At 39.1% G+C, this 14,885-nt stretch overlaps 1 protein-coding gene across 6 annotated transcripts in view; it reads right to left on the reverse strand.

Annotated features, from left to right (window-relative positions):
• The window catches only part of wdfy3 (WD repeat and FYVE domain containing 3), a 407,974-nt gene that overhangs the window by 243,604 nt on the left and 149,485 nt on the right, over positions 1 to 14,885 (reverse strand). For all 6 annotated transcript variants that reach the window (XM_087985817.1, XM_043696108.2, XM_043696088.2 and 3 more), the window contains 3 exons: positions 8,426 to 8,524; positions 3,715 to 3,908; positions 2,982 to 3,436 (listed from right to left, as the gene is read on the reverse strand). In XM_087985817.1, coding sequence (XP_087841943.1) covers positions 2,982 to 3,436; positions 3,715 to 3,908; positions 8,426 to 8,524 — 748 coding nt within the window. The remainder of the gene's footprint in view (positions 1 to 2,981; positions 3,437 to 3,714; positions 3,909 to 8,425; positions 8,525 to 14,885) is intronic.

Genomic DNA, 14,885 nt, shown 5'->3' on the forward strand with positions numbered 1-14,885 from the left:
TCGAAGGAGGGTGTCAGTGGCAGGGTACTGATTGGTACGGTGGGAAAGGAAGAAGCGGAGGGCTTTGAGTCCTTCGTGATGGGGGATGGAGGTGTACAGGGACTGGATGTCCATGGTGAAGTTAAGAAGTTGGAGATCGGGGAAGCGAAAATCTTGGAGGAGGTGGAGGGCGTGGATGGTGTCCCGAACGTAGGTGGGGAGTTCTAGGGTGAACAGGACCATGTTGAGGTATGCAGAGATGAGTTCAGTGGGGCAGGAGCAGGCTGAGACAATGGGTCGGCCAGGGCAGTCAGATTTGTGGATTTTGGGCAAGAGGTAGAAACGGGCAGTGCAGGGCTGTGGGACTATGAGGTTGGAGGCGGTGGACGGGAGATCCCCTGAGACGATGAGGTTATGGATGGTCTGGGAGATGATGATTTGGTGGTGGGCGGTGGGGTCATGGTCAAGGGCGCAGTCGGAGGAGGTGTCCGCGAGCTCCGGGCAATTAATTATCCTTAACATTTTAGTCACAATGAATGCAAGGTACACTGACCTGTAACTCTCGCATTTCTGCCATGTTCCCTTTTAAACAATTAACATTGTTTGAGGTATTCTTCCATTTCTAATGAATCATTAAATATGACAGAAAGAATGCGAGCAATTTCACTAGCCACTTCTTTGATATGCATGTACAGAATAAATCCACCCCAGATGCAAGTCTTCCTTTAACTGCATCATTCTAGCAGTGCTGTCTAATCTGAAAATTCTATTTTACTTCTTCTGGTCATCAGCCTACCTCTACCAACAGAAAATCAACTTCTATGTTGGAAAGTCTGCCTGTGTTCTCTTTTGAAGAAAGATATCCACTGTCTAGATTAGATTTTTTTTTAGATTACATTACAGTGTGGAAACAGGCCCTTCGGCCCAACAAGTCCACACCGACCCGCCGAAGCGCAACCCACCCATACCCCTACATTTACCCCTTACCTAACACTACGGGCAATTTAGCATGGCCAATTCACCTGCCCTGCACATCTTTGGACTGTGGGAGGAAACCGGAGCACCCGGAGGAAACCCACGCAGACACGGGGAGAATGTGCAAACTCCACACAGTCAGTCGCCTGAGGCGGGAATTGAACCCGGGTCTCTGGCGCTGTGAGGCAGCAGTGCTAACCACTGTGCCACCGTGCCGCCCTAATCACCTGATTATCTCCCAGACCATCCATAACCTCATCGTCTCAGGGGATCTCCTGTCCACCGCCTCCAACCTCATAGTCCCACAGCCCTGCACTGCCCGTTTCTACCTCTTGCCCAAAATCTACAATCACCTGATATGATGTCATCTTTGAGATGGTAGAATAGCCCAATTATTATTTTTGTTTTGCAATTCATCATTTACAGCAAACATGTAAACATTTCACATTTCCTGTTATTGGTTATCCATTTCCTAATTTAGTTGACCATATCAGCTTCTTTATTTATTTTTTAAATGTTTAATCCAATCCATTCCTGCAACTTTCACCCTCATTCCTCGGACTACTTTCATTCCCAAGTCAGTTTCTTCTTGTAACTCAAGTTCCTTCGTGGTGTATACCTATTTTGAATTCAGTGCACAAAATTTCTAAAGCAAATATACTCTTAATGCATGCCCCTCCCCTCAAATTGCATTTTTCATATAGAAATAGTCTGGTAGACTCCAAAAGCAGTAGTTGTTCCAGAAAATAAATTAGTGTAGGTGTGGGCATAGCAATGGATGCAAATGTCTAGACATTGTTGAATTCTAAACTTAAAAAATGTCCTGAACAATCAAGGGATGTAAACAACAAAACTCAAAGATTAAAAAAAACAGACCAGTTGAGGGAAGTTAACTACTTTCAGGTCACTCTTCGAAGAATGAAGAACAATTAAAAACTAGGAATCACTAAGCCTCTGCACTGTGTATTTGAAGAATTGTGATGCAAAACATTATATCAACTGTGATAATAAACATGACATGTACAAGTTGCTGTGCTATAACGCGCATATCATCAACAAATTGGCTGTAATGCAATTGACAAATAGGGGATGCTATTTCTAAAGTGCAAACTTTTAAAACATGTGTTGGCTATAACACAATTGTACCACCAACACTCAGTGCTATTTTTCTTGCACGATTTTTAGAGAGCATGGGTCGCACAAGAACGCAACCATTGTGTTACAGAAGAACTGCCTGTAAATATATTGGAATTTTTACACGTGTTTAGCAATCAATCTCTGCAATCGACAGAAAACCTTACAAATTCTCCTGAAACAAATTCAACTCAATATTACTTTGCAGAAACTTTACACAAAAAGGAATTAAGTAACTTAACTATGCAAAACAAGACATTATAAAGAAGGCAGCTACTTATCTCCAAAATTTTGATTTCAAGATGTGGCCAAAGCATCAGATTTCCAATAAATATTCTAATGCTAATGAAAATCAAATAAGCTTTCATTGTTATTGTCAAGAGGATGAAGTCATATACAAGAGTAAATATATTTAGAAATAAAATGAGCAGTTTTATTAAAATGCCTTTAGCAAAGGGCAGGTGAAAACCATAAGGTGGAAGATAAAACTGTCAGAAATGAACTGATCGGTTCTGGGTTGTCTAAACAAAGGCAAATGGTGTTAAAATCCAGCCCCTATAGCATATATACCATGCAATCCTAAGAACTATTGTAGAATGCAAGCTGCTTTTAAATAGTTACTCACTCCTACAACTTGTAGTATTAGGATTTAATGACAAAAAAAAAATCAATATACCAATCAACAACATTTAGCCTATTCAGCATATATATCACAAATTGATACAAAACATAGAAACTATCAAAATACTACAAAGTAATCCATTATCAAATCTGAAATATAATTGAACTAGCTATACTAATACATGTGCAATGTCTATTAAACATTGCTTTTTTAAAATAAAATTTTACATTGTAAACAAAATTAGGAAAGATCAAAATGATGATATTCCTACCTATCAAAAGAGTCTGTGGCCATTTTGTAGAGACAAGAGAAAACTTTACTACAATATTTCAGTGTTGGGCAAACAGATTCCAATGGTGCATCATCTTCAAGCATTCTTTGAAACGGTTGGATATTTGAAGGACAGCAAGTAACCGAATCTAATTGTCGTGCATTTGAGAAACAGCCAAGCAAACGCAAAGCATCTGCAAGTTTCTCATATTGAATTTCAGTTTTGAAAAAATGAGAATTAGCAGGTTCATAACGCATTGCTGCTGTTAATGTACAAATAACTGTATGCACTAGTTCAAAGGCTTGGTCTGAGTTCACATTTTCCCACACTCCCTTGGGTTCATAACTCAAGGATCGCTCCAAGGCAACCAACAACGATGTGACATAAACAAAACCCCCAACTTTTCGGAACACTGTTCGTGTGCGGTGACTTTCTCTCAGCACAGTGAGAAGAGCCTGTGGAGACATGCATTTCAACAAAATAAAAATGTAGTTCATAAACACATTCATTGCAGTCAACCTAGACATATTATTTAATGATTGATAAAACAGATTTAGTTTGACCTTATTTTTCTTCCAAAAATATAAGAACAGGTAGCCAACTAGTAAGAATCATGCAGCAGTAGATAATCACCTGAGGCAGTCTCAAGTCTGAATGATTCAGGCAGAAGCACGTATCAATAAAGGAACCATAATGGAAAACAGAATTTAAAACTTGAATATCATGTACTCACTGTCAGAATATCAGTTTTGAGTTTCAGTTCTGCAGATGAAGCAGTGTGCATTAGTCCTAACAATGTACCCATATCATCTTCTCCACTAGGGGACAAAATTAACTGTTGTATAATCATCAGTGCAGGTTCCCGACATTGTGGATACTTCACTATGTTGTGCACACATCGTGCTCCTCCAAACTCCCGGAAAACACCTAAAAACGTGAAACAACAATTGGTTTTGAATTATTTTATCACCTTTGACTGAAACATGCATTGTTTCAAAAACTTTTACTTCTGTTTAAAAACTCTGAAAATTATTCATCGGTCCAAGTGACTGATAAAATAAAGTGGGATAGCTGGTCATGAACTAGGTCATGCCTGTCCTTTAGGCATAGGTTTGACATAGGGAATTGGAGTTCTCAAGAAAAAGAACAAAGAAACAACAATCATGCATAATACAGAAGGTTAAGTCTATTCCTTGGTACAAACTATTGCTCTGGTTTGTAAAAAGACTGCCACATTAATGTTATGATCTAGCTAAGGACTAGTACTTTTGTTTACAGTAGATAAAGTTTAGGATCCCACGTACTTGCTGAACTAACATGACAAGATTCTACAGATTTGAAAAACAAAGGACCAGTAACTATTACAAACACATTATACTTCAAAACCAGAATTAATGCGAAGTAAATATGTGTAACAGTTAGACAGTAGTTGATTAACACTCAAGAGTACATCAAATGCCAAATGCAGTCAAGACAGATCCTACAAATTTCTCAGCAGCACTCCCCAAACATTAGTGTCACTGTAGATTAACAGAACTAATTTAAATCTTGACTCCTTTCTAACAGAGGCCATTTCTTCCATTTTGAAGACATATCTGCAAAACCCTCTCACCAACTGCTCCGTCATGCATGGTTAAATAACTACTCATATCTTGCTGGTTCAAACTAAATCAGACTGCTTTTCAGTGGACTTCTGATGCTACATTCCAGCACCTATCCATGGGCACAATTCCAGCTATACAGAAAATGGTCAACTTCACTGAGTTGACTCTACCGTGGAGTTTCCTTGAGCTATATTATTTCTCAACTGCCCCGAAAAAAGTACTGTATGTGAATTCCCTTTACCGCTATTCTCAGCTGCACAAAATGTCCAACAGCCCCTAGGGAGTTCTTGTGTCCCAAGTGGCTGGTACCTGCTAACAGCAATACTTGTGCTGTCTGAAGCCACTTTGTTCCTTCAACACTCTCCCAGCTTCAAGGTGTAACTAACCTTCAAGAAAACAGAACAATTGAAACCAGAAAATCCTGCTTAAGATCTATGCATGTCCATGACGACAAAACCTACTCTATGTTCCTTAATCTGATGCTGACAATTAAGTATATCTCAGTTACAATTTTGTATTGGACCTGAACGCTTTTAAACTAAAGCAAACAGAGCATCTTTTATTCTGATGCTATTAATCAAACATGGGCAACCTTTTTAAATTAGTTTGATCTCTAAGTGTAATGGACTTCAAAATACTCAATTGGATTTATCTGATTTTGCACTGTTAAATTTAATCTGCAAAACTAAACAACATACCAAAAATAGTAATGAAACACAAATTAGATATTCACAGTGCTCTTTTCGTTTAAAATATTTGGCAACCTGTTTGGAAGAGAAATGAGCCAGAAGCTGTGTACTGCATGACATAATGAGATACTTCTGAAATTACATTATGCACTGACATACAATTAAAGCGTATCAAATACTTTCGTGAAAATACTTAAGCTTTAAAAATTCACATACATCAACCTGAATAGTAAATTAGATATTTTTAAAATCAAATTACTTTGAAAATCAACATGCTTGTCCTTTTGTTTAAAACTTGGCTTGCAATGTATCTTGCTTGGTGATCCTGCAATAATTTAAACACTAAATGCTTTTGCTCCTTTTGTTGACTTGGTTAACAACAGCTGAAAAGGAAATGCTCTTTCCAAAACTCGACATTTAACGAAAATCTATGACTTTGTTCATATCAACTGAAGAACTAAACTGTGTAAAAAAAAAAGAATGAATACAGATATAATATACAAAATTCACAAGACCTATCACTAATTGTTGATCAACATGAAATCTGCCCTGGTAAAAAAATGCTAAATAAAAACAAAGTACAGCGAATGCTGGAAACGTGAAATAAAAATAAAGTGTAGGAGAAATTCGTCAGATCTGTAGGCAGGAAAAGTTTTATGAACTGAAGTTTAACAGTAGAAACTTACATAAATTCATTTGTAGAATTCAAGTCTATTACATTTAGAAAGTAGGAATCATGGTGTTTGTCTCAACGGATGCCAGATCTGCTGAGATTCTCCAGAACTTCCTGACAAATTAGGTTTCCTGCTATGTAGTTCACCATGAATCGTTAATAATATGCAGATTGAACTTTGCATTATTTTGCTCTGCTTTCTTATATTAAAATGCCAATTTTTTTTTGAGGACAAATTATTACATACTAGTCTCCTGCAGAGCATTATTCAAATCTTTAAAAAATTACTCAAGTACATTTGGGACTGCTCACTGTATTTTCCTCAGGTTTTAAAAGACAAACCTGAGTGGTACATAACAGTTTGGATTGAAATATGAATTTAATTTAAAGATGTGAATTGATTCAAAAATCACCAAGCGTTTCTGAAAGAGATGAATGACTATTTCCAAAATGTTTGACAACAAGTTTTGAGATTCAAACTTAAAACAAATTTCCAATGAAATAAAAGAGCATAGAATCTGCTGAAAACATATCATAAATTACAACTATAGTTTTACTATTCGTCAAATATAGCTTTCCTATTCGTCAAATTTGTCCCATAATCAATTACACAAACCATGGAGAAAGTCAAGCTCAAAAGGTAAAACTGCACAAATTTGCCATTTCAGTTATGCAAAAACATCAAAAACTCAAACCTGAGTAATTTAGATTATTGCATAACAAGGTTCACCTGCCCATTTAAATACAAATAGCTACACCCAGAACTTTTCTAAACACAGAGCATTCAGTCACCAGCTTTCCACAATAATAATCACAATGCTGTGTTTAAAATAATATATGGCTAGACTTGGTAAGGACAGATTTTGAGTACAGGAAATTGCTGGGCAATTTTTCATACCATTGGTTAGATGCCAATGTTGTAGTTGGACTGTAAAACCTTGGCTAGGTGCACAGCCTGTTCGGGATTTCAGATCTTCAGTACCACAGTTGGGATATAGTCAGTACCAATAGCCTTATCTTTGGCAAATGTCTTGAGCCAGTTTTTGACATCATGTGGCATTAATCAAATTTACTAAAGATTAGCACTGTAATATGGGGGGAACCTCCGGTGAGGACCAACATGAATCATTCACAGGACACAAGTCACCCAAGAGTCTGGAACATTTACTGACCAAATCATATCAATGTTGTTGTAAGACAGCTCTCCAATTTTGGCACAATTCCTCAGAGATTAGCAAAAAGGGCTTTGTAGGACTGAATCGGCAGGATCTGCCTCTCATATCTGGCGGCTTGGTTGATACCAGGTTGTTATTCTAGTATACCTGTTTATATTTGTTCAACCTTTCTATAATTGTTTGAAAAACTGAGTTGTGATGAGTAACTGCACTTAACATTAAGGCAGCATTTGACTGAGTTTGACATCAAGACCTAACAAAATTGAATTCAATGGAAAAATCTTTCACTGGTTTGAGTCATAACTTGCACAAAGGAAAACAGTTGTGGTTGCTGCAGAACAATCATCGCTACTTCAGGCTATCTCTGCAGGAGAACCTCAGATAAATGCGTACGAGGCTCAACCATCTTCAGCTTCTGCAATGACCTTCCCTTCATCCTAATTTCAGGAATGAGGATGTTCACTGTCGAGTGCACAATGTTCAGCACCATTTGAAATTCCTCAGATACCAAAGCAGTCCATTTCTGCATTCAACAAGACCTGACACGGAGGCCGATTAAGCAGCAAGTAACATTCACAACAAAGCTCCAGCAATGACCAATCCAATCAGAAAAATCCAAACATCAGCCTTTGACAATCATGGCATTTGTTTTTGCTGAATCTCTCACCAACTTTAGTTTCCAAACCTGCAATCTCTCCCATCTACAGGAGGAAAAAGGTAACAGACACATGGGAACAGAGCACCTGCAGGTTCACCTCCAAGCTACACTCCACCCTGACTTAATATATTGCTTTCTCTTTCATGCAAATCAAATTTTCTAAACACCTTTCCTCACATCACTGTGGTTGTATTTTGAGCATCTGGACTAATGTGGTTCAAAAAGAGAGATCCTTAAACAGCAATTAGACATTCAGCCTTTACCAGCAATCCCAACATTGTGAATGAGTAAATAAAACATCTTTCCCCTTGACAGTAGCCAACAGACAGGATGATTAAGAAAAAGCTATAATGACAAGTTTGAATGCAATCTTAACAGCGCAGCCCTCTATTATTAAAGGAATTACTTTTTTTTTAAATGAAAAATCCTCTTATGAATTAATTTCTGTTGTATGTAGACTAAAACCATGTACTGTTCAGCAGAAAAATAGCTGGAATAGCTTGGCAGAATAAGCCTGACTGCCTATACTACATAATATGCAAACATCTATGCACTAGCACAGAATTAAATATGTCCTTCAAAAATAGAACCTGTGAACTACTACAAATGCTTACTAGGTGAACTTAGTAGAGAACTCTTAATTACCTGCATTTGTGTTTGATCCTTGCAGCAGTATCGTCAGCGTCTCCATCACTAATAAGGCAAGCTGTTTTCGGTCTTCAAATGAACAATTTGTTTTGTATTCTACTCAGCAGAAAAAGAAATTTAATAGTTAAAATAATTTAAAGTTAATTAGTTGCAATACAATATTTAAAATGAAGTTGTTGCTGCAACTTTCTTATACACTGTCAGGATGGGGAAGCTGTGCTAAACCTGCAATGCAACTTGGTTAGACCGCACTTAGGAGTATTGTATGCAGTTCTGGCCGTCATATCATAAAAAGGATATCACAGGTACTATATTTTGCAAGGATTATACTAGAAATTCATCAGTATACTTATCAGAATATGCTGAACAGGCTTGGTTTCCTTTCTGCTGATAAACAGTTAAGGGATGATTAGATTAGATTCCCTACAGTGTGGAAACAGGAAAGATCTCAAAATGATGCAAGGTTTTGACAAAATAGATACAAAGAGATTAGATATACTTTCCCCACAAGAGAAAACAGATGTTGACAATATAAGAAAGTCCATTCCAATAGACAATTCAGCATGAACCTCTTTGTCCAGAGTGGTGAGAAGGCAAAAGCCTTTATTACAGGCAGTAGTTGAAGTAAATCATCTAAGGGAGAAGGGAATACAGAGCTATGATGATACATTTAAATGAGCAAAATAGAGAGGATGCTTGAGGGAAGTTGAAACTCAGCACAGATGAGTGGACCAAATAGTCTGTATCTATGCCATACCATTTAACACAACTGTTCCATTAAAAAGGAAAAAAAACTTTGTTCACAAATTCTTTAATCAACAAGTTTAGAGAATACTTTTTTTTCCATCAAGTTATAATCTAGCGAATCTATAGACACTTTGCAAAAAAAAAGTAAGAATATAACACAGAAGAAATAGCAGGAACAGAACCTGCAGTCCATTGAGCCCGCTCTGCTATTCAAAAGAGTTATGACTCAAGACCAAAAGATGTAGGAGCAATAAAAGACCATTCAACCTATCCAAAATGCTCTGCCTTGAGGAGATCATGGTTGGTCTAATAATCCTCAATTCCACTTTCCTGCCTTTTCCCCATAGGCAAATTTTTGATTAGCAAGGGCTATCTCAGCCTTGAATATATTTAATGACCCAGCCACAAATGTCCTTTGTGTTGAAGGATTCCACAGATCCAGTACCCTTAGAGAAGAAATTCGCCCTCATCGGTCTTAAATGTGAAACCCCTTATTCTGAAATTAAGCACTCCGGTCTTAGATTCTCCTACAAAGGGAAACAGTCTTTCCCCACTAAACTGTCCATTCCTCTAAGAAACTTTATGTTTTAATAAGGTTACCTCTCATTCTTCTATATTCCAATGAGTACATGCCCAATTTACTCACCCTTTCCTCATAAGACAGCTCCTCCATGCCTGGTATCAGCCTAGTGAACCTTGTCTGGATTGCCTCCAATGCCAGCACTCTTTCCTTGGATAAGGGGTCCAAAACTATTCACTGTATTCCGGATGTGGTTTGCCTCATGCCTTGTATACTTTGAGCAAAAACCTTCCTATTTTTGTACACCATTCCCTCTGAAATAAAGGTTTATGTTTCTTTTGCCATTCCTATTACCCACTGGACTTAGATGTTAGCTTTTTATGATTCATGGACAAGGACTCTCAAATCCTCTACACTTAGCTTCCTGCAGTTTTGTTTAAAAAATATTCAGCTCCTCTACTTCTGCCAAAATTCATAATTTCACAATTCCCTCCATTATATTCCATCTGCCAAGACTGTTCCCTTATATTCCTATGCAGATTGTGTCAACCTCAACAGTCACGCTCCCACTTATTTTTGTGTTATGTACAGACTTAGTAAAAGTACATTCATTAATATATATTCTAAATAATTGTGACCTTAGCACTGATCCCTGTGACACACTTAACTGTCTACTAGTCAGCCAATTCTCTATCCATGCTAATTTAGTAACCCAAGATTTAGGATGGGAAAAAATTATGGCTGTAAGAGCTGCTCCTTTCTTGAAGTATTTTGCATGTTGGAGGTAATTTATTCAAATTCCAGGAGCAGTAATTACTGTCCTATAAGCTGTTGCATTGGTTTGGAACAGGGGGAAAAAAGATCAAAACAACAGCACTTTAAAAAGGACGACGACAGACAAAGGTACAGACCATGTGGTCAGAGAAAGAAACTCTCACTGCTGTTAGACACAAGAGTGAATCTACACAGTTACAGCCTTTGCTGTTTGAGTTCAAGTATCTTTGAACATCGGAGTGCATATAGGAAAAATTAATAAACAGTGAAATTCACAACTGACCTTGGAAGAATCTGTGTGGAAGAGCTGACAGTACAGGAGAAGCTAACTGCATAGTTTTTAAGTGTAACATTGCTGTAAATCTACAATAGTGAGTGGAGTGGCTTCGTTTTTGATTATAATGCTTTTTTGAGATTTGTTTCGATTAAATTTTAAAAATATAAAACATAAGTATTAAGTTAGCCTGGAGCAGTGTTTTTAGAGCAGTAAGACAGTGCTATTTTCTGGGTCTGTAGATTGTAAAAAAGCAAAGATGGCCTTTAGTAGAGTGATGTGCTCTGCCGGCCGATGTGGGAGATTAGAGAGAGGTTCAATGTTCCTGAGGATTATGTCTGCAGGAAGTATTTTGTTGCAAATCCTATCAGATTGCATGGATTGGTTGAAGCAGCAGTTACAGGCAACGAGGAATTTAAAGGAGCTTTGGGGGGGGGGGGTGATGGACGGCAGTTATAGGAAGGGAGAAAAATTACAGATTATCAGCAGATAGGTTACCTTCAGGAAAGGTAGGAGGGGGAGGCAGGTAACACAGGAATTTCATGGGGATATCAGCATCGCAAACAAATATGTTGTTTTGGAAAACGTACATGATGGACTCTCAGGGGAATGTAACAGGAACAGCCAAGTGTCAGATACCGAGACTGGTTCAAATGTAACAAGGGGAACATCAGGCTTCAAGCAATCAATTTTGATCGGGGACTCTCTAGTCAGAGGCACAGACAGACGCTTCTGCGATTGGCAGTGAGAAATCAGAATGGTGTGTAGCCTCCCAGGTGCCAGGATTAAGAATATCTTGGAGGGTGCAGAAATGTTCTCAAAGGAGAGAGGGACCAGCAGGTGGTTATCGTGCACATTGAATTAATGATGCAAGAAAGGAAAAGGACAAGATTCTGAAGGGTGAATATAGAACGTTAAGCAGGAACTTAAAAAGGATATCTTTGAGGTAGTAATATCTGGATTGCTTGGTGCTACGAGCTAGTAAGGGTAGGAATAGGAGGATAGAGCAGATTAATGTGTGGCTGAGGAGCTGGGGCAGGGGAGAAGGGTTCACATTTTTGGATCATTGGAATCTCTTCTGGGGTAGAAGAGACCTGGACAAGAAGGACGGATTGCACCTACACTGGAAGGTAATATACTGCAGGGAGATTTGTTAGAGCTGCATGGGATGATTGAAACAAGGAAGGTGGAGAGGTGGCACCCGGACAGATAGTAAGGAAAGAGATCAATCGGAGACTAGTAGTTGGGAAAAAGGAGCAAGTCAAACAATCAGGTCAAACAGTCAGGAACAAAGCAGAGAACAAGGTAGAACTAATAAATTAAACCACATTTATTTCAATGGAATAGGCCTAACAGGGAAGGCAAATGAACTCAGGGCATGGTTAGGATCATGGGACTGGAATATCATAGCAATTACAGGGACATGTCTCAGGGATAAACAGGACTGGCAGGTTAATGTTAATCCTAACGCAATAGGAAGGATAAAAGGGGGGGTGGTGCGAGAGGGGAGGGGGAGTGGTGTTTTTGATCAGGGATAGCATTACGGCTGTATTTAGGGAAGATATTCCTGAGAATACATCCAGGGAAGTTATTTGGGTGAAACTGAGAAATAAAAATGGGATGACCACCTCATTGGGATTGTATTCTAGACCCCTCCAGAAGTCAGTGGAAAATTGAGAAACACATTTGTGAGGAGATCTCAGTTATCTGTAAGAATAATAGGGTGGTTATGGTAGGGGATTTGAACTTGCCAAACATAGACTGGGACTACCATAGTGTTAAGGATTTAGATAGACAGCAATTTGTCAGGTGTAATAGAAAATTCTCCGATTCAGTTTGCAGATGTACCTACTAGAGAAGGTGCAAAACTTGACCTATTCTTGGGAAATAAGGCAGGGGAAGTGACTGAAGTGTCAGTGGTGGAGCACTTTGGGGCCAGTGACTATAATTAGTTTAAAATAGTGATGGCAAAGAATAGACTGGATCAAAAAGTTGAAGTTCTAAACTAAAGGAAGGCCAATTTGGACGGTACGAGGGAAGAACTTTCAAAAGTTGATTGGGGGCAGTTGTTCACAGGTAAAGGGATGGCTGGAAAATGGGAAGCTTTCAAAACTGAGATAATAAGAGTCCAGAGACAGTATATTTCTGTTAGGGTGAAAGGCAAGGCTGGTAGGTGTAGGGAATGATAAATGACAAGAGAAATTGAGGTTTTGGTTAAGAAAAAGAAGGAAGCATATGTCAGGTATAGACAGCAGAGATTGAGTGAATCCTTAGAAGAGTATAAAAGGCAATAGGAGTTTACTCAAGAGATAAATCAGAAAGGCAAAAAGGGGACATGAGATAGCTTTGACAAATAGGGTTAAGGAGAATCCAAAGGAATTTTATAAATACATTACGGTCAAAAGGATAACCAGGGAGAGAATAGGGCCCCTCAAAGATCAACAAGACAGCCTATATGTGGAACCACAGGAGATGGAGGAGATATTAACAAGTATTTTGCATCAGTGTTTACTGTGGAGAAGGACATGGAAGATATAGAATGTGGGGAAATAGATGGTAACATCTTGAAAAATGTCCATATTACAGAGATGGTGGTGCTGGATGTCTTGAAACACAAAGTTAGATAAATCCCCAAGACCTAATCAGGTGGACCCTAGAACTCTGTGCGAAGCTCAGGAAGTGATTGCTGGGTCCCTTGCTAAGATATTTGCATCATTAGTCACAGGTGAGGTGCTGGAAGACTGGAGGATTGCGAAGGTGGTGGCACTATTTAAGAAAGGTGGTATGGAAAAGCCAGGGAACTATAGACCAGTGAGCCTAACATCGGTGGTGGGCAAATTGTTGGAGGGAATCCGAAGGGACAGGATGTACATGTATTTGGAAAGGCAAGGGCTGATTAGGGATAGTCAACATGGCTTTGTACATGGGAAATCATGTCTCACAAACTTGATTGAGTTTTTCGAAGTAGTAACAAAGAGGATTGATGAGGGTAGACTGGTGAAGTGATCTACATGGACTTCAGTAAGCCATTTAACAAAATTCCTCACGGTAGACTGGTTAGCAAGGTTGGATCACATGGAATACAGGGGGAACTAGCCATTTGGATAAAGAACTGGCTCAAAGGTAGAAGAGAGAGGGTGGTGGTGGTAGTGGTGGGATTACCTTTCAGACGGGAGGCCTGTGACCAGTGGCGTGCCACAAGAATCAATGCTGGGTCCACTGCTTTTTGTCATTTATATAAATGATTTGGATGTGAGCATAGGAGACATAGGTAGTAAGTTTGTACATAACACCAGAGTATAACAGGATCTTGATCAGATGGGCCGAGGAGTAGCTGATGGCGTTTAATTTAGATAAATGTGAAGTGCTGCATTTTGCAAAGGCAAATCAGAGCAGAACTTATACACTTCAGGGTAAGGTCCTGGGAACTATTGCTGAAAGAGACCTTAGAGCGAAGGTTCATAGTTGCTTGAAAGTGGAGTCGCAGGTAGATAAGAGAGTGAAGGTGGTATTTGGTATGCTTTCCATTAGTGGTCAGTGCAGCAAGTATAAGAATTGGGAGGTCATGTTGCAGCTGTACAGGACTTTCATTGGGCCACTCTTAGAATACTGTATGCAATTCTGGTCTCAATCTAATCAGAAGGATGTTGTGAAACTTGAAAGGGTTCAGAAAAGATTCACAAAGAGTTTTGATGGTTTGAGCTATAGGGAGAGGCTGAATAGATATAGAAGATATAGAAACAGGTCCTTTGGCCCAACAAGTCCACACCAACTCTCTGAAGAGTAACCCACCCAGATCCATTCCCTACTGCTCTACATTTACCCCAGACTAATACACCTAGCCTACACATCCCTAAACTATGGGCATTTTAGCATGGCCAATTCCCCTAACCTGCACATCTTTGGATTGTGGGAGGAAATCGGAGCACTTGGAGGAAACCCACAGAGACACAGGGAGAATGTGCAAACTCCACACAGACAGTCGCCAGAGGCTGGAATTGAACACAAGTCCCTGACGCTGAGGCAATAGTGCTGACCACTGAGCTACCATGCTGCCCTGGGGCTGATTTCCCTGGACCATCAGAGGCTGAGGAGTGACCTGATAGAGGTTTATAAAATCATGAGGGGCATGGATAGAGTAA

The sequence above is a fragment of the Chiloscyllium plagiosum genome, unplaced genomic scaffold (assembly GCF_037043375.1).
Source record: "Chiloscyllium plagiosum isolate Xiang-an unplaced genomic scaffold, Cpla_swu_hap1 HiC_scaffold_1, whole genome shotgun sequence".
In the NCBI taxonomy this organism is placed as follows: Eukaryota; Metazoa; Chordata; class Chondrichthyes; order Orectolobiformes; family Hemiscylliidae; genus Chiloscyllium; species Chiloscyllium plagiosum.